At 43.0% G+C, this 27,786-nt stretch overlaps 1 protein-coding gene across 2 annotated transcripts in view; it reads right to left on the bottom strand.

Moving 5' to 3' along the window:
* The window catches only part of EFNA2 (ephrin A2), a 161,101-nt gene that overhangs the window by 23,114 nt on the left and 110,201 nt on the right, over positions 1-27,786 (bottom strand). For both annotated transcript variants that reach the window (XM_033955269.1, XM_033955270.1), the window contains exon 2: positions 12,504-12,796. In XM_033955269.1, coding sequence (XP_033811160.1) covers positions 12,504-12,796 — 293 coding nt within the window. The remainder of the gene's footprint in view (positions 1-12,503; positions 12,797-27,786) is intronic.

Raw genomic sequence — 27,786 nt, 5'->3', positions numbered from 1 at the left:
AATACGAAAAGATGAATGCTGATATGTTGGGGCATAGTCAATTATTTAATTGGTTTGGGGCCCGTTGACATCCTTTGTTACTTCAACATAGTTGTCTTTGTTTAAATTTTTTGTTTATTTTTATACATATCCAGGACAGGGTGGTTGGGTGGGTGGGGATTTCTTTCTGGTTTATTTCTTGATTAAATTGTTGGATGGGAGGGGAGGGATAGTTTTTCGGCATCGTTACTGATGGAATTTAAGTGCTTAAGTTGATTATTAATGTCTGTATAATTTTTGGCACTTTGTATTAGTTTTGAAAATTAATAAAGATTAAAAAAAAAAAATAATAAGGGTGAGTAACTTAAGCCAGTCAGAAAAGATACATGAAAATGATCTGAATAATAATAATAATAACTTTATTTTTATATATCGCCATACCACAAACAGTTCTAAGCAGTTTATGGGGGAAGAGACTGTATACAGACAGCGACATTACAGAGAACTTTTGAAATTACATTGGCATGTTAAGTTTAGTCAATTTTATCTGGAATTATTTTGGAAGTACATCAAGGTTGAAGTGGGGTCAGAGAAATTTGTCAAAGAGATAAGTTTTGATTGACATCCTAAACGTTTGGTATGAAAATGCATTTGAGATGAAGTTGGTTAAACATTTGTTCCATTTGCCTGTTTAGAATGATAATGTTCTATCAAGGTATCTCTTGTAGGTAAAGCCCTTTAGGAATGGAAAAGCAAACAAGTAGGCACTGCGTGTATTAGCTGTGCCTGGGATTTCGAATTGGCGAGACAGATAGGTTGGGGATGAACCTGTCGTGGTTTTGAAGCAAAGGCAAGCAAACGTAAAAATGACCCTTGCTTCAATAGGGAGCCAATGTAGTTTTTTGTAATACAGGCTTACATGGCCTGAATAAATGTCTGGATGAGTCTCAATGGAAACTAGTTTGGAAATCAATTACTACTTAATTACACTCAGCAAGTTTAATGCAATCTTCCTTCTTCTGAATACATAAGGTGCTAGGGACTCTGATTAAATGATCAAAAATAGATACTTCCAAAGGAAACTTCTGTTGGTTGTGTAAGGATGCAATTGGGACAATGGAACCATATGCTTTTTAAATGTCCTTATGTAGCTTCTAATTGGAGTAAAGTTTGGTCAACAATTGAACTATAATTTTTGGTGGAACTCGTTATGCCATATATATAAAATGGAAAGAGCAATATCTACACAGAAGGGGTATTTAAGGAAGTTTCAAGATGTATGGGAGCCATTAACAAAATATTGTACTAAATAGATATCATTTTTCCCTTAAATTTACAAGTTCAATACTGGGGGAGGGGGGTAAATTTTAGTTTATTATTTAACAATATAAGAATGAGAGAGGGAAATTTTATCATATGATACATATGTTTTATATTTGCTATGGAAGGGTGGGGAGGGAGGGAGATAAGTTATATGATTTGGATTATTGTTGATTATTAAGTGTTCTATTTAATGTTAAAATGTTTTAACTCACTGTCACACTTATTGTAAGTTTTAAAACGAATAAAGATTTTATAAAAAAAAAAAAATAAATTTCAACCTTGCTTTCTATATCGGAACCATTAACTTACCCGATAATTATATTGGGGGGTTTCGGGTTAAAGTCTACATTAAATTCTAATAAAACAAAATATTGAAGAACTTAATAATGATAACAATAAAAACAATTTTATCTAATTGGAAGGATTTTTCTACATTGGAATATAATATGTGGTGGAATATGTTATGTTCATACAGTAAATATGAAAAAAATTTATGCAATTAAGTGTGATAATCTGAGAAAATTTAGGAAAGTATGGGATTGCTTACTTAATTTCAAGGATTAAATGTTATTATAGTTGGTATGGATTATGGGCTCCTTTTACGAAGCCGCGTTAGCGGCTTTAGTGCACGCGACTTTTAATCACGTGCTATCCCCGTGCTAGCCGAGAAACTACCAACTTCTCAAGAAGAGGTGGTAGCAGCTATCACGTCTGGCGGTTTAGCGCACGCTATTAAGCGCATTACACTGCTAACGCGCCTTCGTAAAAGGAGCCCTATATGTAACGACACCCTATGACTTATTTTTCTCTTTCTAATAGCGGGGTCCTTTTATTAAGGTGCGCTAACCAATATAGCGTGCGCTAAATTTAGATTCCTATGGGCATTTTAGCATTTAGCGTGCGCTAAATTGGTTAGCGCACCTTAATAAAAGGACCCCATTGTGTTAGTATTTTTTGTTTGTGATGTTTTCTTTAAAATTTCAATAAAATATTTATGGAAAAAAGAAAAGAAAATGATCTCAGAGCAGGAATAGATAAACAGGTCTTGCTACAGTATGTGCAGTTGTGTGTGTGTGTGAGACTATCTAGTTAGCTGCAGCTTCCATTATAGGCTTGGGTGAAGAGCCAAGCTTTCCCCTGCTTCCTGAAGTAGAGACAGTCATGCATTAGTCTCCCGACCTCCCTTAGAGCACAAAAAGGGAAGGCCTCAAAGCGGCGGCGTGCTTTTCTCCTGTGCTCAAATGTCGGTGCAGGATTGTCAGCACATCATTGTCCTCTGCGGTTTTGACACGTTACCCCCCTCTCAGTCATCTCTTTTTCAAGCTGAAGAGCCCTAACCTATTTAAGACCATAACAAAATAGGGATAGACCAAAAGGTCTATCAAGCCCAGTATCCTGTTTCCAACAGTGGCCAATCCGGGTCCCAAGTACCTGGCAAGATCCCAAAAGATAATTTATGTGACAAAATGGTATGGGGTTTGTGCCACAAGATGTAAGAGGACAGACTTGATGACCTGAAGATGTATACCCTGGAGGAAAGGAGAGACAGGGGTGAAAAGATACAGACATTCAAATATTTGAGAAGTATTAATCTACAAACCTTTTCCAGAGATGGGAAGGTGGTAGAACTAGAGGGCATGAATTTAAGTTGCAGGGGGGCCAACTCATAAATAACATCAGGAAGTACTTTTTCACAGAGAGGGTAATAGATACCTGGAATGCTCTCTTGCGGGAGGTGATGGAGATGAAAACAGTAACGAAATTAAAAAATACGTGGGATAATCAGTATTTTATTGTAAATCGCTTAGAACTGTAATATGTTTAAGCGGTATATCAAATGTTAATAAAACAAACATAAAGGAATCCTGTATGGAAAGAATGGAACCAAACTAATTTAGTGGATAGGCTATTGATCAAATGTTAATAAAAACTTGAAACTTGGTGCTTGGATGGCAACTGCAGTCATTGGAAAGAAGGCCAGTGCCAGACAGACTTCTTTGGTCTGTGCCTGAAAATAGCAAAGACAAATCAAGATCAAGTATACATATGCAATATGCATCATACTTCATGCTATGCGTTTATCTTGTTGGGCAGACTGAATGGAACATACAGATCTTCATTTGCCGTCATTTACTATATTTCTTTTCCCAAATTCTCTTGCATCACCGCCCCTCCCCTCCTCTCCCCACCCACACATGTTCTACAGGCAGTCTCCGATTTAAGAACGCTCAACTTAAGTTAAACCGGGATACTGCCTCTCCCTTCTTGTGCCCCTTCTTCCTCCCTTCCTGTCCTCCTCCCTTCCGTGTCCCAACGCGCCCCTAGTCGTCATCCTGCCATTCCAAATCCATGCCTCCTGCAGGTGTTTACCTCCTCTGGCCGGCTCCCTCCTCCCAGTCACACTTTTCTTGGCAACCGGCGGTTCCTGCACACGGTCCAATGGCATTCGCAAAGCTGTGATCAGTGGCTCGTGCATGCGGTCCGCTGACCTGGAACCTTCCCTCTGACCCAGGCCCATATTCCACTCTAACTACTACACTTGTGGTGGAGAATGGGAGCCTACCAAAACCCACCCAAAACCTACTGATCCATTGTATAGGTGATACCTGTACATATATGGGCTATTGTTGTGGTGTACAGTTGGGTCGAGTAGATTTTGAGTGGATTTTGGAGGGCTCACCATACAATATAAGGGGGTTATAAGTGAGATGTATACCTGGGACTTTTTATGTGAAGTTCACTGCAGTGCTCCCTGAGGTGCCCCACTGCTCTGCTGGGTTGTCTGTGACCAGTCTACTACAAATGCTGGCCACTCCTACATCTCAATGGCTTGTTTTGTACATTTTCCTTTTGGATATGGGGTTTTTTTTTTTCTTCTTTTCATAAATGGTTGTAAAAGATAGATGAACATCTGAAAAATGGGCATTTTTGAAAAAAAGATAGCTGTTTTGCAGTTTTGAAAATCGGTATGTTTGGTACTGGATTTTTGTGCATCTTCCACAGAACATTTAAACTCAGATTTGTATGTCATATTAAAATGACCCTCCACATCTCTTTTGAAGTGGATTATTTACTGTTCAAGGCAGAAAAAGACTCAAATGGCCCACTTAGTTTGCTTGTGCAAACATGTGTACAATTAGCAATTAGGAAGTCCCAAATACAGCAAAATTTCCCTTTATACCAATTAATTCTCACAGAAGAGGTAGGTCACCATACATAATCTCAGCTCAGACATCACAACTAAAATAATTAGCCCCAGTAAATTAAAGCAGCAGGAGTGGCCAAATAATTAGCTAATTCAGCTACTAATTATAACAATCAAAATTATAAAGATCACTTTTTTACGCTCTAATTTTTATTTAATTCCCAAGCGGCATTAGTAAGAAAAGCAGTTACTAGAACACTAATCTTTATTGGGGTAAATGAACACAGCACAAATAAATAAATAGGACATTTGAAAGGAAGTGTTTCAAAATACAGAATTAAAGGTGCATATTTGTTGCTTCAAAAGATGTACCAATGTAAGGAAGAGGAAGTGGCATCACCACTTGATAGATTTCCAATTTTATGCAAGCCAGGATCAGCGTGAAGTGGTGACTTTGTTTGAGTAATCGTCTTAGGGAACTGAACTTTGGATACCGATAACAGCTGGAGACATTTTTTCAATCAGAAGTCACTGACAACAGATGTCACAGAAAACATGATCTCAGGGTTACCAGATCTCCAGGAAAACCTGGACATGTCCTCTTTTTTAGAGGACTGCCTGGATGGGTCACACTGATTTTCAAAACCTGGCAGTTTGTCCAGGTTTTGGAAGGACCTGAGCTTGGGGCTGAGTCTGTAGAGCCTCTGAGCATGTGCAGACACGACGCGATGGTGTGATGTCTTCACGTCGCATCTGCGCATGCTCGGAGACCTCTAGACATGGTCTGGACTTGGGGAAGATGTGATGTTTGTGTGGGGGTGGGGCTGGGGCAGAATGGGACAGGGCCACATGTCCTCTTTTTTTCATAAAGAAACCTGGTAACCCTAATCTCAGTCCTAGAAGTTTAGTTCCTTCTATAACTCATAGCAGTTAGATTAGCACTTTGGCACTACTGCACAATACTACAGGACAAGGCAATCAGAGTTTTCTCTGACAGCAGGACAACACTCATTTTCATCATCTAACAGGAGATGACCAAAAATATGGCAGTAGCCCAAGAAGTAAATGTGGCTCATTTTTTTCATTAACATGAATTGTCAGACTGAGGGCATCCAAGGGAATTTTCTCAGCAGACATTTGAAAGTTCCAGGACAGTAGACTCTTTCTCACATAACCTTGGTGCTGATAACAAAACCTTCTGTCACATCGATGCACATGCCTGACCTTCTAAAATCATTAGGTACTCCCAGAAGTACATGATTTGTGGCCTTCCTTTATTGTAAGGGGATTAGCCATTGTGTCTTTTCCAAGAAAAGACAATTCTATTCTTCAGGGTCCCTGAATCATGGAGCATTTGACTTCCTTCACTCTTCTGGCTTAATTCTTGACTGATCTGATAGGTTTTGAGTCTTGGTGGGCTGACAGAGCACTCTGTCTCTTAAACCAAGAATGGCGAACATCTCGTTCTTTCAAGATGGACTTCATAGGAAATTAGCCTTCAATCCTTGTTGCTTCCAGTGGCAGTGCTTTTCAGTTTCCAAGGACGTTTGGAGAGGTACTCATCAGCTGCCCATCTGCTTTATCAAAGCTGTCATCCATGCTTTTTCCTCTTTTAGTTATGTTTCTCCTAAATGAAATTCAATCCAGTACTTAAACATTGGGACGTCTTTTGGGGCTGTAAGAGGGAATGGGATAACTGCTGTAGGAGAGTCCTGTCTAGGGTTACCAGATTTTCCATCTGGCAAAAGAGCAAGCGTGGCCCCACTACACCCCTGGGCCCGCCCTGCTCTGTCTCCCCAACCCGGCCCCACACAAACCTCGTCTCTTTGGGCCGGGGCCCAGATTTTCAAAACCCAGACAAATTGCTGAGTTTTGAAAAGCCGTCTGGAAACCCTCTAAAAGAGGACATGTCCAGGGAAATTCAGACGTCCTACCAAATAACTCTTAACAAGTAAACAGAAAATGTTTATTGTCATACAAGCCCTGCCTGTTTCCCTCACAGGTATATATGTTTTAACTAACAGAAAATAGAACTAAGGTTTCCTTTGATTAGCAGCTGCCCCGCCCCAAACACACGGTTAGCAGTCCTACTTCATCTCTTTCAGTCAGGGCTGTTTCTAGCCAGACCCTGGGAACTAAGTTTATAATTCCACACAAAGTGGTTTACCTCAGTCTGCAGGGTGTGGGAACAATTTAGAATATCAATTCAGAACCTTCTTTTCCTATGGGTTCTCTACTCCCTCTCTTGAACCTCTCTTTCAAGAATCCAACTTGGGGCAGAAATATTCGGTTCATAGACAAAAGCGCGCGCCGACAAAGGCGCGCCGACAACTGAGTGCAAGGCGGAAGCGCGCCGAAGAAAAACAGTATTTTAAGGGGCTCCGACGGGGGGTGCTGGTGGGGAAACCCCCCCCCCCCCACTTTACTTAATAGAGATTGCGCCAGCGTTGTGGGGGGTTTGGGGGGTTGTAACCCCCCTCATTTACTGGAAACTTTACTTTTTCCCTCTTTTTTAGGGAAAAAGTGAAGTTTTCAGTATAATGTGGTGGGTTACAACCCCCCAAACCCTCCACAATGCAGGCGCGATCTCTATTAAGTAAAGTGTGTGGGGGGGTTCCCCACCAATACCCCCTGTCGGAGCCCCTTAAAATGCTGTTTTTCTTCGGTGCGCTTCCGCCTTGCACTTAGTTGTCTGCGCTGGGTTGTCGGCGTGCCTTTGTCGTCGCGCGGTTTTGGCCTGTCACCAAATATTCCTCTCTGTGAGTCCTACCCCTCTGACTCAGCACTCCAGAGCTCAGGACACTCTGGGACATGTAGTTCCCAGAGATTATGCAGCCAGACAAAGGCAGCCTTAGGTAAATCCTGAATCTTTTACAGGGGCTTATAGGAAAAGAGTTATAGGATCCATCACTATCATGGCATTTTCCTTCCCAACTGTGACATTGCCAAAGACAGGTTTTGTCTTGTATGGATCCTTTTCCCCACTCTACTGAAATTGGGATTTCCTGTTACAACATGTCCTCCTTTCTCTCAGAAGTACTATAATTCCTCATTTTAGAGAAATCAGGCCTTCTTCTTCCATCTTTTACAGAAAGAGGTGTGGAGAGGAAGTTTAAATTGTTATTTTTGCTTGATGTTCTTCTTAAACAGGAGTACCTAATAATTTTAGAAGGTTCAGCATGTAGTTCATTCTTTTCACTGTTAAAAAAAAAAATACATATAGCCCCTAAAGCTGCTTTAGTTTGTTGGCTCAAGAAGGTGACTTCATCAGCCTACTTTCTTAAGGAATACAGCCTTCTTTTTATTATTTTAGGTATTTATATACCGCCTTTCAAGGTTATCTAAGTGGTTTACAATCAGGTCCTCAAGCATTTTCCCTATCTGTTCTGGTAGGCTCACTATCTAATGTACCTGGGGCAATGGAGGATTGAGTGACTTGCTCAGGGTCACAAGGCCAGCGCGGGATATGAACCCACAGCCTCAGGGTGTTGAGGTAGTAGTTCTAACCATTAGGCCACACCTTCTCTTGATTTTCAGGTATATAAACCATGTTTTACCAGAGGAATTGCTCCTCCTGAGCAAAGTTTTATGCAGCGTCTTCAGTGGTCACTTGTAAGGCTGCTCCTAGGTTCCCTTTGCTAATCTTCATAGGTTAGATGTTTGACAGCTAGCAGAGGCTGTAGTAGCAGCTGTAGTTCTTTTTGCAGGAATTAGTTTTTCACTCACCTCAGACATCCCACAGATCCTGGACTGGTTTGGTAAAGACAGCAAGGAAGGAGAAATTATGTCTTACATGTTAATTTATTTTCCTTTAGTCCCACCAGACCAGTCCACAGTCTCACCTGATGGCTATGCAGTTATCCTTTGGTGATTTCATTGATATTTATTTAAGAATATAATTTCTTCTCTTGCTACAAGTTTCTATTTATTGGTAGGTCCTTCCTGCATGAGATTTCCTTTCAACTAAGATTGCATATATATTAACCTGCAATCTAATTGAGGAAGTAATGCACTCTTAGGGGGGAAATTCTATTAGAAGCGCCTAAAGTGTGATTGACCAAAGATAGAAACATGATGGCAGATAAAGGCCAAATGGCCAATCCAGTTTGCTCATTCGCAGTAACAATGATCTCTTCCTCCCTCTAAGAGATCCCACGTGCCTATCCCAAGCTTTCTTGAATTCAGGCACAGTTTCTGTCTCCACCACCTCTTCCAGGAGACTGTTCCATGCATCCACCAACCTTCCTGTAAAAAAGTATTTCCTTAGATTACTCCTGAGGCTATCACCTCTCGACTTCATCCTATGCTCTCTCATTCCAGAGCATCCTTTCAAATGAAAGAGACTTGACTCATTCTCATTTATATCATGTAGGTATTTAAATGTTTCTCAAGAATCAAAATTGCAATAACAAAATATAAATACAATAAACTACAAAACTGTTATTAGCCTAGTGGTGGAAATACCCCATGAAAAACCATTTATAGTCAGTGGAGAAAAAGCCTCAACTTCTCAACAATATACGGACGGGAACCCAATGAGTGGGGTATTTCCACCACTAGGCTAATAACAGTTTTGTAGTTTATTCTATTTAAATGTTTCTATCATATCTCCCTTTTCCTGCCTTTCCTCCAAAGTATACAGATTGAGACCTTTAAGTCTCTCCCCATACGTCTTATGACCAAGACCACGCATCATTTTAGTAGACTTCTTCTGGACCAACTCCATCCTTTTTATATCTTTTTGAAGGTGCGGCCTCCAGAATTGCACACAATATTCTAAATGATGTCTCACCAGAGTCTTATACAGGGGTATCAATGCTTCCTTTTTCTTACTGGCCATACCTCTTCCTATGCAGGAGCCTATCTTTTTAGACGCCACATACAGAATTTCCCCCTTACTCTCCATTACTTTGCCATTCAAAATAATGAAGACCTGAAGCTGCATGGTGTCCTTATAGGGCAGTGCTCACTAGTGCTGCCCGATTCACGATTCGAATCGATTCACCGATTCATTTCAGGTGAATCGGTTCAAATTGATTCAAAAACAGAACAAAACAAAAAAAAATTGGCCTCCCGATTCGGCACTGACCCTCCCCCCTTACCCCCTAGAGCAGGATCGGCAGCGCTGCCTCTTGCTGGCCAGCCGCTGCCGCTCCTGATTTAAAGGGTGAGTGGGAGCATCAGTGCTTCTGTCCAGCTTCCCCCCTGGCCTCCCGGCCTCAATTTACCTCAGTTCATCAGCCTGCATAAGATCACTAGTGTTAGCGATCTTTACAAGCTGCCATCGGGTCTTCGAGCTGCCTTCTCTGCCTCGGTCCCGCCCCTCCTCTGACGTCAGAGGAGGGGCGGGACCGAAGCAGAGAAGGCAACTCGAAGACCCAATGGCAGCTTGCAAAGATCGCTAACACTAGCGATCTTATGCAGGCTGATGAACTGAGGTACATTGAGGCCAGGGGGAACACACAGGCCTTCCAGGGGGGGGGGGAGGAAGGTTGTACAAGCCTTCAGTGGGGACAGGCAGGCCTTGGATGCAGGCCTTCAGGGGGATACAGGCAGGCCTTCAGGGGTGGGATGCAGGCCTTCAGGGGGGATAGGCAAGCCTTGGGTGCAGGTCTTCGGGGGGGGGGCAGGCAGGCCTTCAGGAGGGAGACAGACCTTCGGAGGGGGCAGACCTTCAGGGGAATGGGCCCTGGTGTAGAAGTACACGGAGGGAGGGAAGGTTCAAAGAGACGTGCATATGCCGGACTTGGAGGGGGGGGAAGAAATAATGGGTCTAAAAATAGAGGAGAGGGAGAGAGATGATGGGCAATGGGATTTAGGGAGGGAAGGAACAGAAAGGGAGAGAAGTTGGACACAAGGGATGGTGTGGATGGAGGATAGAGATACTGGATAGGAGGGTAGTTGGGAAAAGAAAGGGAGAGATGGTGAACCCTGGGGTGGTAGGGAAGGAGGGAGAGATGCTAGATGAAAGGGTAGTTGAGAAAAGGTGGATCTGTGGATGGAAACGAAAAAAAGGAAAGATGCCAGACCTCCGGGGGAAGGAAGGGAAACAGAAGGGGAGGACAGAGATAGAAGATGGATGGTTAGCACGAAGAAAGAAGGAGATCCTGGCAAGCAAACCAGAGCCTGGGAACAACAAGATTTGAATAAGGACCAGACAACAAAAGGTAGAAAAAATCATTTTATTTTCTGTTTTGTGATTACATTATGTCAGATTTGAAACGTGTATCCTGCCAGAGCTGGTGTTAGACTGCAAATGTGAGCTAGGATTTAACAGAGAGAGGAAAAGTCTTTTTTTTTTTGTTTTGTTTACACCAAAGTGCCAGTGTGGTTAGGAGAAGGCAAAGTGGGTGAAGAGGTTATAAAATAAACCCACCAGGACGTTTAAAAAAACAAAACAAAACACCCAATTGGGCAGGAAAATCGAATTGAATCAAAAAATCGATTCAATAGGCTGAAACGAATCAAAATTTTTTTCCTGAATCGGGCAGCTCACAAGTGCTCACAAGTCTTTGGTCTCCATTTACTTGTTAGCAGGCAAAACGCACAGGTCCTGGACTGGTAAAAGAAAATTAACAAATCAAAGACATCATTTGATGTTCTGCTGTATTTAGGTACAAAGCCTGATTTACTTAATGAATCTGTACAAGTTTCCCTTTTATTTTTATATTGGTTTATACTAATAGTAATTTTTTTATTCCATTTGTGGAGTTATACTTTATATTCAGAAAATGTCTCTTTTTATTTTACTTTTATATTCAGCTTCTCTTTAAAACTTTTGAGAACCTCATAGCAATGCCAATACTATACTGCTATGCTGCACATTATAGGGGTGTCTCATTATGAGTACATATTGGTTGCCTATTGAATACTGCATTGAGTATAAGATCTTGACAGTTATACATCATGTACTTTATGGGGAAACACTACAATACTGGTTAGCGTCGTCGTCGATGGTGTGGCAGACTCCATGGCAGATCCGGTGCCAAAAAGAATGTTCTGCTGGATCTGCCTATTCTTTAACGTACGTTTTTTAAGAGTAGCACAGCGGGTGCAGGTGTCAGCCCGATGCTCTGGACCCAGGCACTGTAAGCACCAATTGTGCGGGTCAGTGAGAGAGATCGGGCGTGCACACCGCTGGCACTTCTTAAAACCCGGCTGAGGGGGCATGAATGGAAACACGGCCTCCGCAAAATCAAACCCGGAGGCCTGTATGTTGGCAACAGGCCCCGCCGGGGCCGGCCAGAAAAATAAAGGAAAAGACAAATTAAAGAATTTTTTTTTTTTTTAGACGAAAAAGAAACCCGAAGGGAAAAAAGCAAAAAAAGGAAGAAAATTACGCGAGCGGGAAGGCAAAGTAGAAAATTTCAACAGCCGTTGAAAGCACATGCGTCTTCTTCGCTCCGCGGAAACGAAGAAACTGGGGACCACGCTCTCCTCCGTCGAGCGGGAAGGCACCCGCGCATACGCGGTGCGGTCAACTAGAACTTTCTAGTTAAAAGTGTCCGTACCGGGGCTCCATCGATGACGTCACCCATACGTTAAGAATATGCTGCCTGCTTGTCCTGGGATAATACTGGATTCAGGCCTTGAAAAAATATGTTCCAACCTGTATGTTGCGTTCACAATCGGCCATGAAACTGTCACTCTAATATGTCCGGGATGTGCATTATAAAAAGGCCTGGATGTCAGCTAATTCTTTAGCTGGCCCAAAATCGTGGAATTCTTTGAATGGGCCATTAAGATTACGTTCTAACTTTGTATCATGCAAAAAACTATTGAAAACTCACTTATTTGTAAAAGCCTTCTATGAATAAGGAATTCCTGCTTTGTTGTACTTTTCTTAGGATCATTTTATTTTTATTTTTTCTGAGTTTGTATTTTAGAATGCTTTTATTTGAATTTTTATTTTTTTGTAGGTCTCATTTTATATACGTTTATTTGTAATCCGCATAGTTGAAAGGTGGAATAGAAATTTTTAAAATAAATAAATATTACACCCATATCTGCAGAACCAAAGAGGATAATGGTGGTCTTCTTTGAAGGCAATACTCACAGATATAGTAGTATTCATGGCCTGGTCGAAATTCAAACCCCAATGAGAAGGGAGTGAAGAGCTGAAACTTCTCAGAGAACTTTAGTGGGCCACTGGGGGAGTCAGGCCGGTTGCATTCCCATCGTTTGAATCCCCTCTGTCTGTGGTCACAGGATATATGACCATCATAACTGACCATGTATAGGATGTAGCGCTCCATTATGTCCAAGGGCAGTGGATGCTCATAGTGAGGGCAGTAAATGTCCAAGTAATCATTGATACTCACATCCACCGTGTAGTCGCCTTGGTAGAACCTGAAAGAAGGAAATGGTAATGTTTAATTGGAAGTTTTGTTGTTAAAGCTAACTTTTTGTTTTAAAGTTATTTTTTTCTTTAACTATTATACAATGTACATACAAAGGCCTACATTCTATAAATGGTGCCTGAAGTTAGGTGCCTAAATTGGCCCGCCTAGCCGATTTAGGTGCCTGACTTAATTAATTAGCTTAATCGATGCTGATAACAAGCTTAATTGGCTCAATAACTAGCTTAAATTAAAATTAATTACTAGTTAGGCACCTAAATTGATAGGTGTTTACCAGAAAGTGGGCGTGGTTAAGGGTGGATAGTGGGTGAATCTTGGGTATGTTTTCCATGTAGGGCCTATCTTAGATGCTATTATTTAGGCCAGTGGTTCCCAAACCTGTCCTGGGGGACCCCCAGCCAGTCAGGTTTACAAGACATCCCTAATGAATATGCATGAGAAAGATTTGCATACATGCCACTTCCATTATATGCAAATCTCTCTCATGCATATTCATTAGGGATATCTTGAAAACCTGACTGGCTGGGGGTCCCCCAGGACAGGTTTGGGAACCACTGATTTAGGCCATGAAAACCCTGGCATAAATAGGGAGCACTTAAGATTTTGACGCCTACTGGCACCCAAGTCCAATTTAGGTGCCACTAGGCGTGATTCTTTAAGCAGCGCCTGAGGATTGACAGTCACTAGGCGTCGCATTCCTCAGCACCTATTTTTTAGGTGACATTTATAGAACCAGGGCCAAATAGCCTATTTGTATGCAAAATGCTTTATGCTTCATCTTTCTTTGGCAAAACAATCTCTTTCATTTAAAGATTGGGGTGAGCACTAGTGGCCTAAAAAAAAAATTGAAAATTGGGACCTTGGGGGTCTAGTTTCAGCTTTAACTTTAACCACGGCATGTAGAACTTCAACAAGTCATGTGCTTCAGTTCTAATCCTTCCTCCTGAAATTTTAGGTGACCCTGATCAAGTCACATTTTCCATGTTCTTCACTTCTAACTTTGGCTCTTTTACAGCTTTTCTGTACGTCTTTGAGAGACTTTATACAGCTATTAACTAGGCATGAATAAATTGGCTTCTTGTATGATTCAAAAGTAGTCTTGTAATTTACAATCGGTGCAGATATACATTTATCTCCTATTGTTTTCTAACTATAATGCCTATCAGCAGTGGCGTAGTAAGGGTAAACGGTGCACGGGGTAGTGGCCCACCCTCCCCTTTCCCTTTCTAACCTCTCCAGAATGAACAGCATGCCCACGTTGGTGTCAGCTCACCCTCTGATGTCATTTCCTAGGTGTGGATCCCGGAAGTGACATCAGAGAGAGTGCCAATGCCGATGCGAGCAGCGGCCTCGTACTAGGGAAGCCAAAAAGGTAAGGGGGAAGGCAAGGGGCGCATCTGCGCAACAAGGAGAGGAACAGGGGGGGTGGAGAGGAGTGGCCCTTAGGAATGCCAAGCCCTTAGGAAGACGGCACCCTGGGCTAACCGCCCCCTAGCCCCCTTACTATGCCACTGCCCATCAGTGCCTCAACTGATAAAAAGACTTGAAAGTTTTTGTGTGTGAATAATTATTATGATGCTAAAAAATTTGAAAAACTGGGCTACTAAAAAACAGTATTTTGGAACAACTTTTTGCAGGATGATTGAATGCCTCATAAGAACATAAGAAATGCCTTCACCGGATCAGACCTTAGGTCCATCTTGTCCGGTGACCCGCACACACGGAGGCTAAGCTAGGTGTTCCCTAAAGGACACCTTGTTCACCCGTATCCTTCAATGTGATTTGCAAGAAGGTGTGCATCCAACTTGTCCTTGAATCCCAGAATGGTGATCTCTGTCACAACCTCCTCCGGGAGATCATTCCAAGCGTCCACCACTCGCTGTGTGAAGCAGAACTTCCTGACATTAGTCCTGAGTCTGCCGCCCCTCAGTTTCAGTCCATGACCTCTTGTTCGAGTCACTTTTGACAATGTGAATAACAAGTTTCAAGTTTCAAGTTTGTTAGGATTTTATATACCGCCTATCAAGGTTATCTAAGCGGTTTTTACAATCAGGTACTCAAGCATTTTCCCTATCTGTCCCGGTGGGTTCACAATCTATCTAACGTACCTGGAGCTATGGAGGATTAAGTGACTTGCCCAGGGTCACAAGGAGCAGCGCGGGGTTTGAACCCACAACCCCAGGGTGCTGAGGCTGTAGCTCCAACCACTGCACCACACACTCCTCCGAAGTTTCTTGCTCTATTTTGTCGAAACCTTTTAGTATTTTAAAAGTCTCTATCATATCCCCTCGCAGCCTTCTCTTCTGGAATCACTAGGGCAGATCAAATTATTCCATTCAGTTGTTAGCCACCATTATCCTATGCATCTATGTATGTGTGAGGGTAAATCAAAAAGTAAAGGCAAAATTCATTTAATGATTTTAATAGAAGTAACTGTGAGCAATTGAACATATCACTTTTCTACATAGTCCCCAAGCAAGACGATGCATTTGTTGTATCGTTCAACTAGCTTCTTTATTCCTGCAGAGAAATTTTTCGGCTGCTCCCAAAGCCAGATGAGCACCGCTTCCCTTTACTTACTTCCTTTGTCTTTTGCTCTCCGGGTTGCAGTGACAATTCTCTCCAGAATACTCGGATCTTCTTCATACCATTTTCAGGAACTGGGTCACAACCTCCACATGCTGTTGCTTGTGTAGATCAGTAAGCTGTTTGGGAACCCATTGTATGCAGAATTTCCTGTATCCCAAGTCATCATGCATTATGGCAAAAGCAGATTCATAGCTGCTATCCAAATTTGAAGTCAACTGAGACACCGTTATCCGTTGGTCTTCTCTAATCAAGGCATCTGCCCTGTCAATGTGCTCCTGTGTGCGCGATGTTGATGGGTGACCAGAATGATGTCAATTACACCTGTTCTTCCCACTGTAAACCTTTTTACCCACTCATAATAAACCTTTTGTTGATTCATGGCGCTATATCCATATATCCAACGGTGAATTTCCACAGGTTTCATTCCTCTGCCCAAAGAAAGTGCACTACTGCACATTGTTCTTCGATGGTGCAATTTTGCAATGGAGCGTTGATGTTTCTGACCTCATGGCCACCACATGACTAAAGGCTAAGCGCTACACTATGCGTAAACAGGCAATGCACAAGGACATACGTTGCATTTCGCTAGTTCTGTTCCAATTATCGTGTAATGTAACAATCGCCTTTAATCTTTGTTTCGCCCTCATACCACAAAATGATATTTTTGTGAAATTTACAATGACGTACCCTGAGGAAGTCCAGCATAAACAGAATAGGTCAGTAATCTATTAGACATTCATTTGACTCACTTTACAACCCTCCTGTATCACAAAAAGATATCACAGAAAAGATAGTGAAAATTGATATTTATTTATTACAATTCAAAACATTAAATACAAAAGAACAACAAACAACAGTCGGGAAAGAAACAAAAAGAAATACAACAAAAGTTAAAAAAAAAAATCTGCAGAATTCCCAAACTAATAAGTTAAAAACAGAAGAATTAACTGGCTAGCAGCAGGAGACTAATCCAACTTCAAAAGCCTGACTTGAAAGAAAAGCTTTTAATTTTTTTTTCCAAAGAGTCAGGTAATTGGTCTCCTGCTGCAGGAATAACGGCAAAGAATTCCGCAGGGTAGGATCCACCATGAAAAATACACAAGCGCAGGCTTCTGCGAGGCAAAATGGTTTACGTGAAGCAAAACAAAGCCCAAAAAGGGACGCATTTGTTCAAGGCTGGCATGAATGGCCCTAAAAAACCAGGATGAGGACTTTAAATGTAATTCTCTGAAGGACAGGCAACCAGTGAAATGTAGCCAAAATAAGAATTATGTAGTCCTAATGAGGCGCACAAGTAATCACATTCTGAATAAGCTGAAGCGTATAACGATGAAATGCTAGCATGAAACATGACAAATGCCTGAACAACTGTGTGCAAATCTGTCTCTACTGAAGCGACAACTTTGCAGGGCCTGAAGACACACATAAAATCAAAACTAAAGACTCATTGCTTCAGTGTAGACAGGAACTTTGTTCAGACAACACTTACACCCCTATTTTACAAAACCGCGATAGTGGTTTTTAGCAGAAGCCGGCGCCCTGAATGCTCCACGCTGCTTCCGATGCTCACAGAGTTGCTACAAATGGAGTTCCAAAGTTAGATGCCATTTATAAAATAGTGCTCAGCACTGGGAACCCCACCTAACTTTATAACAACTGAAACACGCTGCAAATCCTCATGCCTAAGCCTCCCTTTTATGAAGCCGCATTAGGCTTTTTATCGTGGTGGTTAACGCTCCGACGCTCATAGAATTCCTACGGGCATCAGATCTAATACTGCCGCGGCTGGTGATAAAAAAAAAAAGCCTAATGCGGCTTCATAAATGGAGGCCTAAATTAGGTGAGGATCCCTCCCCCCTCCCTTATTCTATAACCTTTGCAGGTAAATTACAGAAGCACCTCCCGATCCACCCATGACCCTCCTATAACTGTGCCCCATTTTTGCGACTGTGCATAAAATTTATGCATGGATCCCACGTCTAAATTTGGGCCCCTTTTAAAAAGCTGCGGTAGCAATTCCCTTACGGCAAAATGCCTCGCAGCCTATTCAATTCCTATGGACTGTCGCATTTGCTGCACTGAGACTCACTACTGCGGCTTTTTAAAGGGGTCCCTTTATGCGTGTAAATTTACATTAATTCTAGTTAGCACCAATAATTGCTTGTTAAGATCCCAATTATCTGCACTAATTGGCTTGTTATTCAATTAAATTGTGCACACACAATTTTTAGCGCTTTTTATAGAATTTGGGGGTGAAAGTCATTTACTCAGAGAAAATGGTAGATAAAATTTGAGGTTGACATTCAAAAGGTTCTTTGAAAATGTATTAAAAGCCTGAATTTATACTCCTAGCTTCACTAGGGAAATTTAGAGACGAGTTAAAAATTAGAGGGTCAATATCAAAGTGATTTAAGCAGGCAGAAATGGTCAGATAACAGTTCACAAGCATGAGACACAGACCTGAAGATCACAACCTTGGAATCAGCATTACTGATGTGATGTCAAGAGAAAAAGGTTTAAAATACAATCCCTTTCACTGTCTAGGTCCGGTTGCCTGAAGGGAATCCGATACTGAAGGCAACAATGTCTCTGTGCTACGTTCTTTGTAATCCAAACTGAAACATACCAAGACGACCAGGATCTACAACGGTCTCTAGCCACTGGGTTAAAACCACTTAATCATTTTACCCAGATGCAGAAAGGCTGGATCTGATAATATCAATAGCTACCTGCATCAGGTCATTTCAAGAAGGTTTCTTTCTTTTTTTTTCCTTTTTTTAACTTAAAGGAGATGCAAATAACAAAAATGCCAGTACATCTCCCCTTTACAACAAACTTTACACAGCATCCAGTAACCTTGAAAAAATATAACCGATAAAAAGAACAAGTTTTACAGCACTCAACAAAGTGGCAACCTACTGATTAAACAATCTATATGTTTCCTTAGCCACGATAACCTCCATTGTTAACATTATTATATAAAATTTAATCCTCCCTCCCTTAAACAAACATATCAGAGACCCACAATCAAACTCTATAAAGTCCCCCTTCCCCCCTCTCCCCCCATTATCATGTCAGTTCTACAGAAAAACAACACAGGCCTCTATTTCTGTAAATTTGGAAGAGTTATTATGGGGAATGACTTAATTCTTTTCTCTTCTGCTTCTCTCCTAAACTAAACTAAACCTTAGGTTTGTATACCGCGCCATCTCCGCAAGCGCAGAGCTCGGCACGGTTTACAGAAGTTAAGAGAAAAGGAACTACAATGAAGGGATATAGGAGAGGGACTAAGAAGATAGAGAGGGACCGGGTGCTAGAGAACGGGAGGTGATTAGATTTTTGAAAAGAGCCAAGTTTTCAAGTGTTTGCGGAAGGATTGGAAGGAACTTGAATTTCTGAGCGGGGATGAGAGCTTGTTCCAGAGTTCTGTGGTTCTAAAGGGGCGGGATGTTCCAAGTTTTCCTACGCGGGATATACCTTTTATAGAGGGGAAAGATAGTTTCAGTTTTTGGGAGGGTCTAGTGGAGTGTGGGTTTGAGGAGTTCCAAAAGAGTGGGATAACGGGAGGAAGGACGCCATGTAGGATCTTGAAAGCTAAGCAGGCACATTTATAGAGGACTCTGGAGTATACTGGGAGCCAGTGAAGCTTAGAGAGGAGTGGGGAGACCTGATCGAACTTGCCTTTTGCGAAAATAAGCTTGGCCGCGGCGTTCTGAATTAGCTGAAGTCTATGGAGGTTTTTCTTAGTTAGGCTTATATAGATGGAGTTACAGTAGTCCAGTCTAGAGAGGATGGTAGATTGAACAAGGACGGCGAAGTGAGAATGGTGTTCTTCCCAAATGTCCCTGTCCCATTCGTGCAAGCTCTCTCTTCGTCTGCACAAGCCTTGAACACTTTAAAATCATAAAGTGTTTGAGGCTTGCGCAGTTAAGGCAGAGCTTGCAGGAATGGGGCAGAGATAAGGACAAAACTCTCAGGAACGGGTCAGGAATACTGAGATCCCATGGAGACGAGGACAAATTTGTCCCTGTGTCATCCTCTAGTTTGGTCCTTAGGTCTGCACTGAAGATGAGTGGCGTGAGGTGGGGAAATCTTTAATTTAGATTGTAAACAATTTTTATTGACTGAAAAAAAAGGCGGAACCATAAGAAAACAGCAAAATACAAAAGACAGCGAACAGTGGCAGGAAATCCACTAGAACAAGGCATAACAATACAAAGTCATGTGCCATTTATATCCACCCACTAACCTCAGGAATCCCAGAAATTCCCTCCAATCCCCCCCCCCAAGCATGGAGGGGGTTGTGAGGGTGTCTCTCTGGCGCATGGGAATCCGAGGACCCCCTGAGCACAGAAAGCCCAAGGAAGGACCAGGCAAGCCAGTCCTACGAAAAAGGAAAGAAACATGCTCCTCCCAGGGTCTGGACTCTGATGACCCTAGGGCATTCACCAGTTCTGGGCACTCCTTCCAAAAGACAAGCCCCTCCCCCCATCCCCCCCCACCTCTCCAGAGCAGAGATATGAAGATCCAGAACAAACTAAGGGACACCCAACAATTAAGCAAGAGTGCTGAGTATAAGACTGCACCCCCTAGGAGACAAGGAGCGCAAATATGGGTCCCAGAGAAGCAGAAAATAACAGCGGTGTTTAAGAGAGCCCCCCACCTCCCGCACCTCCCAAAGAACCAATGCATGGAGGTGGGCTTTCCGCTGCCAAAAAGAAGGGGGGCTCGGAGAGGTCCACTGTTGCAGAATACATCTGTAGGCCAGGAGACACACCTTACAACACAGCCAGCGATCCCCCTTGGGCAAGGTCCCAAAAGCACCCGGAACATCCAGCACCACTTGGTCAATGGTGCCAGCAGCAGAGCTGGGAAATCTTTCATTTAAAAGCCAACTGGCAAGAAAATAAGATAACTCATCCCCCCTTTTATCAAGCTGCGCTAGAGATTTTTAGGGCGGGCCAGTGAGGAAAGTGCTCCGACGCTCATAGGAATTCTATGAGCATCAGAGCATTTCCTTTGCCAGCTGGCACTAAAAACCTCTAATGCAGCTTGATAAAAGGGGCTCTCAACTTGTAATTTTCTATCTTTTTACATTCTTGAAAAATTGATAGTAATTTAAACCATGAACATGGAGGCACATCAAGCTCAAAAGATGATATGTATATTATATTTATCTGTGGGGGAGTCTATAGGACATTGCCACTTTCCTTTAAGGATACTCCCTCACAGTATCAGAACCACATTATGATCCACAGTCCCGCCTAAGAGGGAAGTGACAAGGGAGGGGTAGGACCAGGAGAGCAGGAAAACCATTGAAAACCTTTCTTTTCTCTAAATTCTGACCAATTAGACCTTCTGTATATTATATCATTCCTGTATTTTCTTATAGCATAATCTGTTGTTAACCGCATTGAACTTATGGCTATGCGGTCTAGAAATCTGTTATGATGTTATGTTAACTAGGAAGTATAAAAGCTCAGTGCACAGCTAGGTTAAGGAGGTCCACCAATATATTCCTGCAATCACTACAGTCAGGTAGGCCAAGTTTGACTTGGAACCTTGTACTGTACTTTAACTTGGCTGGTTGCAGGCCAGCCTCAGTGAACTGCTCACATTAGAAACATAGAAAAATGACGGCAGAAAAGGGCCATAGCCCATCTAGTCTGCCCACACTAAAGATCCCCTTCCCTAAATTTATTCTCCCAGATATCCTATATCTCATCGAGTCTGCCTATTCCGATGACTCTCCCCCCCACTATTACCCTCTTAGAGATCCCACATGCGCATCCCATTTATTCTTAAAATCTGGCACGCTGCTGGCCTGGACAACCTGCACAGGAAGTCTATTCCAATGATCAACCACTCTTTCGGTGAAGAAATACTTCCTGAGGTCGCCATGAAATTTCCCGCCTCTGATTTTTAGCGGATGCCCTCTTGTGGCCAAGGGTCCTTTAAGAAAGAAAATATCATCTTCCTCCTCGATACGACCGGTGATATACTTAAATGTCTCAATCATGTCTCCTCTCTCCCTGCGTTCCTCGAGAGAGTACAGCCGCAATTGGTGCTGGTAACTCTGGGGAGCCAGACCAGAGCCCAGACACATATGTTGCATGTTGTGGTCCTGCGGGAGCAGACTCTTGTATAGAAGGACTTGTTTTGTGTTCCTTGTGAGTTGAACACCTGACATCTTCAATAAAATATTATTTTGTTCATCTTAATCCACTGTGTGGCTTCAGTTTATGCTGGCTCCGGGCAGGGCCTACCCTCGTTCACAAGGACAAGGTGAATAAAGTTCCCAGAAATAAAAAATGATGTTTTAATGAATTCTGTTAGAACAAACAATTTGCAAAACAACGGTCCAAACCCCATCCTTTTATGTGAAAAAATAAGAGTTATAGAAGTTCAATGCGTTGCCAGAGGATGTGGTGAGAGCGGTAATGCAGCTGGTTTTAAAAAAAGGTTTGGACAAGTTCCTGGAGGAAAAGTCTATAGTCTGCTGTTGAGCCAGACCAGGGGAAAGCCACTGCTTGCCCTGGATCGGTGGCATGGAATGCTGGTATTATTTGGGTTTTTGCCAGGTACTTGTGACTTGGATTGGCCTCCGTGAAGATGGGATACTGAGCTAGCTGGACCATTGGTCTGACCCAGCAAGGCTATTCTTATGTTATTATGTAACATTTGCAGATGCTTACAGAACCATGACATGAAAATCAGCCATTCTCAACATTTTGAATCCAGTACTTTAGTCACCTTTTCCCAGAGATGGTCATATATACATAAGAAGAAAACATGGTATCAGAACAAAACTGCTGGGTTTAATAAGTGTTAATTAGTATCACTGGAGTAGTCAGACAGCCAATTTTGGGCAGGCCTGATCCCAAAGTGGGCAGACCTCTCTTTTCCCCTCCCTTGCCACCCCCAGCCCGTTCAGCCTCTTTCTTTCCCACTCTTTCCGCCCCCACTCCATGCAGCCTCTCTCTTCCTCGTCAGGCCACTGGCAGTGGGTCCTTTACAATGCCGGCAGCTGACCCAGAAGCCTTTCATTTGATGCAAACTGCAAGCACATATAAACAGTACGGCTACTAAAATAGTCTGTGGTCTTTGTAATAAAGCATATGGGAAAAGACTTACAGATCTCAATATGTATACATAAGAACATAAGAACTACCATCACCGGATCAGACCCTGGGTCCATCAAGTCCGGTGATCCGCTCACGCGGAGGCCCAGCCAGGTGCGACCTGGCGAAAACTTAGTCACCGGTATCCCTCTATTTGCCTTCCGAGGAGATGTGCATCTAACTTGCCCTTAAATCCTAGAATGGTAAGTTCCGCAGCAATCTCCACCGGGAGAAAAGAAGGAGAGGGGAGAGATGAGAGTGACATTTAGGGGGGGGGGGGGGGAAGTTATTAATGTGGGCTACTGTCTAGACAGCTTATTGTACCATAGCTTGTGCTGTTTTAGCATAGGTCTTAGTTTATGCAATGAGGCCTAATTACTAACAACCTGGCTTAACATTAAAATAGTGATTCACTACTACAAAGTAATGGTTTCAAGTCCCTAGATACAGACAGTAAGCAAACACCGGACTTGTGTGTACTTGGTTGTGGAAAGGAGCCCTCAGATACCTGTGCTGCTTAATAAGAATTAAAGCAGTTCTTTACAGGTCGGCACTTTCTCTTTCATTGGGCTACAGTCCACTTTTTTTTTTTTTTTTTTAATTTTTTAAATATTTCTACTTGCATTTAAAACTTATTGCATGTTTGTAATTTTTAAATTTCATGCAAACAAAACAAAGCGACACTTATCTTATTTTGTGGTCGCTTGTCAGTTAGGCTCGAAATATTGGCCCGACGGGACCCGTTTCGCCACTAAGGCTTCTTCTGGGGTCGGTGGGTTCGAGCTGCAACAATGATACATATAAATTATATGAGTTTATGTGATTAAACTGATTTAAAAAGTACATTTAACCAAGTTTTAAACTTAACAACGGTACTCACCGCTCACAGCGTGACCTGTACTAGCAGATCGGAAAATGGAGTCAGCGGGCACCCGGAGGTGCGCATGCTCTTTATTCAAACTGACTATGACATCATCACTCCTCTCATTTAGTCATTAAATATTTTATACCATTGAAAAAGTTTTATACCATTGGAAAAGCTTTTAAAGGAATTTTTTAAAGGAAAGCATACCAGTCTATAGAGCTGTTCAAGCCATTTGGCTTTAATGTGTTGAGAGAGAAAATCCATTCACATTCTTTTTGATGGAGTTTCTTTTGTCTGTTGCCTTCCCTGGACGTTTGTACAATGGTGTCAAAACAGAAACATTTCAGATCTTTAAAATGGTGTCCTTTGTCCAAGCAATGTTCAACTAGAGGAGCAGATATTTTGGCGTGTTTTAAATTCGATTTGTGTTCTGCAAGTCTCTGTTTAAAGGCTCGGGTTGACATGCCGATATACCACAGATTACATGGGCAAATAATTGCGTAAATAATGTGGTCAGAAGAACAGGTAAAAAAATGTCCTATAGTAAATTTTTTCCCGCTCTTTGGATTAACAAAAAACTTAGTCGGAACGGCCACTTCACAAAACGAACACTTGCCACATTTAAAAAAAACCCTCGGGAGTAAGCTAGAAGTATTCAGCCAGAGGTAATGTTCCTGCAAACATAATCAAAGAAAATTGGAAGATTATGAAAACACATCCTCTATTTCAGGAAGATCAACTTAGAATAGCCTTTTCTCGTGAAAAGGATTTAAAAGATTTACTTAGTCCAGCACAAACTCCTATGAATACTTCTAGCTTACTCCCGAGGGTTTTTTTTAAATGTGGCAAGTGTTCGTTTTGTGAAGTGGCCGTTCCGACTAAGTTTTTTGTTAATCCAAAGAGAGGGAAAAAATTTACTATAGGACATCAAAAAGAATGTGAATGGATTTTCTCTCTCAACACATTAAAGCCAAATGGCTTGAACAGCTCTATAGACTGGTATGCTTTCCTTTAAAAAATTCCTTTAAAAGCTTTTCCAATGGTATAAAACTTTTTCAATGGTATAAAATATTTAATGACTAAATGAGAGGAGTGATGATGTCATAGTCAGTTTGAATAAAGAGCATGCGCACCTCCGGGTGCCCGCTGACTCCATTTTCCGATCTGCTAGTACAGGTCACGCTGTGAGCGGTGAGTTCCGTTGTTAAGTTTAAAACTTGGTTAAATGTACTTTTTAAATCAGTTTAATCACATAAACTCATATCATTTATATGTATCATTGTTGCAGCTCGAACCCACCGACCCCAGAAGAAGCCTTAGTGGCGAAACGGGTCCCGTCGGGCCAATATTTCGAGCCTAACTGACAAGCGACCACAAAATAAGATAAGTGTCGCTTTGTTTTGTTTGCATGAAATTTAAAAATTACAAACATGCAATAAGTTTTAAATGCAAGTAGAAATATTTAAAAAAAAAAAGTGGACTGTAGCCCAATGAAAGAGAAAGTGCCGACCTGTAAAGAACTGCTTTAATTCTTATTAAGCAGCACAGGTATCTGAGGGCTCCTTTCCACAACCAAGTACACACAAGTCCGGTGTTTGCTTACTTAACATTAAAATAGCCCATCTTAACTGTAGTCCATGTTGATAACTACCCTCTTAAATACTTCTGTGGAATAAATGGTTTATGGCTTATTTATGTTTATGCTTTATTTCAGTGGTTCCCAATCCTGTCCTGGAGGACCATCAGGCCAGTCGGGTTTTTGGGATAGCCCTAATGAATATGCATGAGACAGATTTACATATAATGGAGGTGACAGGCATGCAAATCTGCCCTATGCATACTCATTAGGGCTATCCCAAAAACCAGACTGGCCTGGTGGTCCTCCAGGACAGGGTTGGGAACTACTGCTTTATTTGATATCCCGCAATTACAGAAGGTCAAAGTGGCTTATAGAATGTGAGAGACTAGCTTGGTTTGGCTGGCTAGACTGGCTTACCCAGAGAGGTCAGCACATTAACAGCTAAGACACAATTGCATATAAAGAGAATTTGTATTTGCTATCATTTGCCTCACACAAAATAGAATGAATTTGGCTTACCTCAGCCAAACTGCAGGCACCAGTCTGTTTTCCCAAAGCCTGCCTCCTGCCTATGTCTAGGGCAGTGTATCACAAACTGTGTGCCACCCAAGATTTCAGGTGTGCCATGAGACACTGAGGAGGAGGAGAGGCGCCGACACTAACATCCTGTAGGTAATCAGCCGGTGCCAGCCCCTATCCTTCTCTCTGCACGTCGTCCCTTCCAGCACCCCCTACTGGAGGCTCAGGGCCCATCTGGAGGGCCTTTGCGCAATTCGATGTGATGATGTCACCATGTGTGTGACATCATCACATCGACATTCGCACACTTCCGGATGCTCCGAGCCGCAGCCACTACTTTTAGTGTACCACGTCTTGACAAAGTTTGCAAGACACTGGTCTAGGGAAAACTTAAGAGTTCCTCTTTCTCCCTTGGGGACCACCCTAGAATGAACCCAGTCTGGGTAGAAATACCTCTCTCTTGTGAGTCCTGCCTCCGAGACTCAACACTGAGCTCCATAGCCCAGTGCACGCTGGGACAGCACAGTTACTTACCGTAACAGGTGTTATCCAGGGACAGCAGGCATATATTCTCACATGTGGGTGACGTCATCTACGGAGCCCCGGCGCGGACAGCTTTTCAAGCAAACTTGCTAGAAGTTTCAAGTTTGCACACTGCACCACGCATGTGCGTGCCTTCTGCCCACTAGAGGGCGCATCCCACCTCGTGGTCCTCAGTTCCATAACTAGCTTAGAAGCCATCCCCGGGGAGGTGGGCGGGTTGTGAGAATATATGCCTGCTGTCCCTGGATAACACCTGTTACGGTAAGTAACTGTGCTTTATCCCAGGACAAGCAGGCATGATATTCTCACATGTGGGTGACCTCCAAGCCAAACCAAAAAGGGCAGGTGGGAGGATGGCAATTTTAAGAAAACAGATTTTGTAAAACTGACTGGCCAAACCGGCCGTCACTCCTGGACAGAGTGTCCAGACAGTAGTGAGAGGTGAATGTATGAACCGAAGACCAAGTGGCAGCCTTACATATGTCTTCCATCGGGGTGGAACGGAGGAAGGCTATCGAAGCTGCCATTGCTCGGACCTTGTGCCCCGTGACTCGACCCGGGGGAGGAAGGCCAGCCTGAGTATAGCAAAGGGAGATGCACGCCGCCAACCAGTTAGACAGAGTGCGCTTGGAAACTGGGTGCCCTAATCGATTGGGATCGAAGGACAAGAATAATTGCGGGACCTTCCGATGGGACTTGGTGCGTTGAAGGTAAAATGCCAACGCCCTCTTACAGTCAAGCGTGTGAAGCGCCGTCTCGCCAGGATGGGAGTGGGGCTTAGGGAAGAACACAGGAAGGACAATGGACTGATTGAGGTGGAAATCAGAAACAACCTTCGGGACAAACTTAGGATGGGTGCGGAGGACCACCTTGTCATGATGGAATACGGTGAAGGGTGGGTCCGCAACCAAGGCTTGTAGTTCCCCAATCCGCCTAGCGGAGGTGAGGGCAATCAGAAACACCACCTTCCAAGTCAGAAATTTCAAGAGGGACTTGTTGAGTGGCTCAAAGGGTGGTTTCATCAGTTGAGCTAAAACCACATTCAAATTCCATACGACTGGGGGAGGTTTGAGCGGGGGACAAACCCTGAGTAATCCTTTCATGAAGCGTGTCACCAAGGGATGGAGAGACAGAGGGCGTCCATCCAGGTGTTGGTGGAAGGCGGAAATCGCACTAAGATGGACACGCACCGAAGTGGTTTTCAGGCCAGAGCGCGACAAATGGAATAAGTAGTCCAGAACCGAGGGTACCGGGGCCGATACCGGGTCCAGGAGGAAAGAAGAGCACCAGGTGGAAAACCTGGTCCATTTCTGCGAATAGCAAAGCCTCGTCGAGATCTTGCGGGAGGCTTCCAGCACTTCCCTCACTGATTGAGACAGGTCCGGAGGGGTCAGGGAACAAGAAACCAAGCTGTCAGGTGCAATGACTGCAGATTGGGATGTAACATGGATCCTTGATTCTGAGATAGCAGAGAAGGACCGACAGGCAGAAGAAGGGGTTCCCTGGCGCTGAGTTGGAGCAGTAGGGAGAACCAGTTCTGACGCGGCCACCGAGGAGCTATGAGAATCATCGTGGCCGTGGACGATCTGAGGTGTACCAACGTTCGCATGATCAGAGGGAAAGGAGGGAATGCATAGAGGAACTTCCCGTCCCAATCGAGAAGGAAGGCATCCGCCTCCAGACGATCCCGCGAGTACATCCGAGAACAATATAGTGGTAGTTTGTGTGCCTCCGGAGAGGCGAACAGATCTACCTGTGGCGTT

The sequence above is a fragment of the Geotrypetes seraphini genome, chromosome 8 (genome assembly GCF_902459505.1).
Source record: "Geotrypetes seraphini chromosome 8, aGeoSer1.1, whole genome shotgun sequence".
Taxonomy (NCBI): domain Eukaryota; kingdom Metazoa; phylum Chordata; class Amphibia; order Gymnophiona; family Dermophiidae; genus Geotrypetes; species Geotrypetes seraphini.
This window is presented reverse-complemented; position numbering and strand designations above follow the sequence as displayed.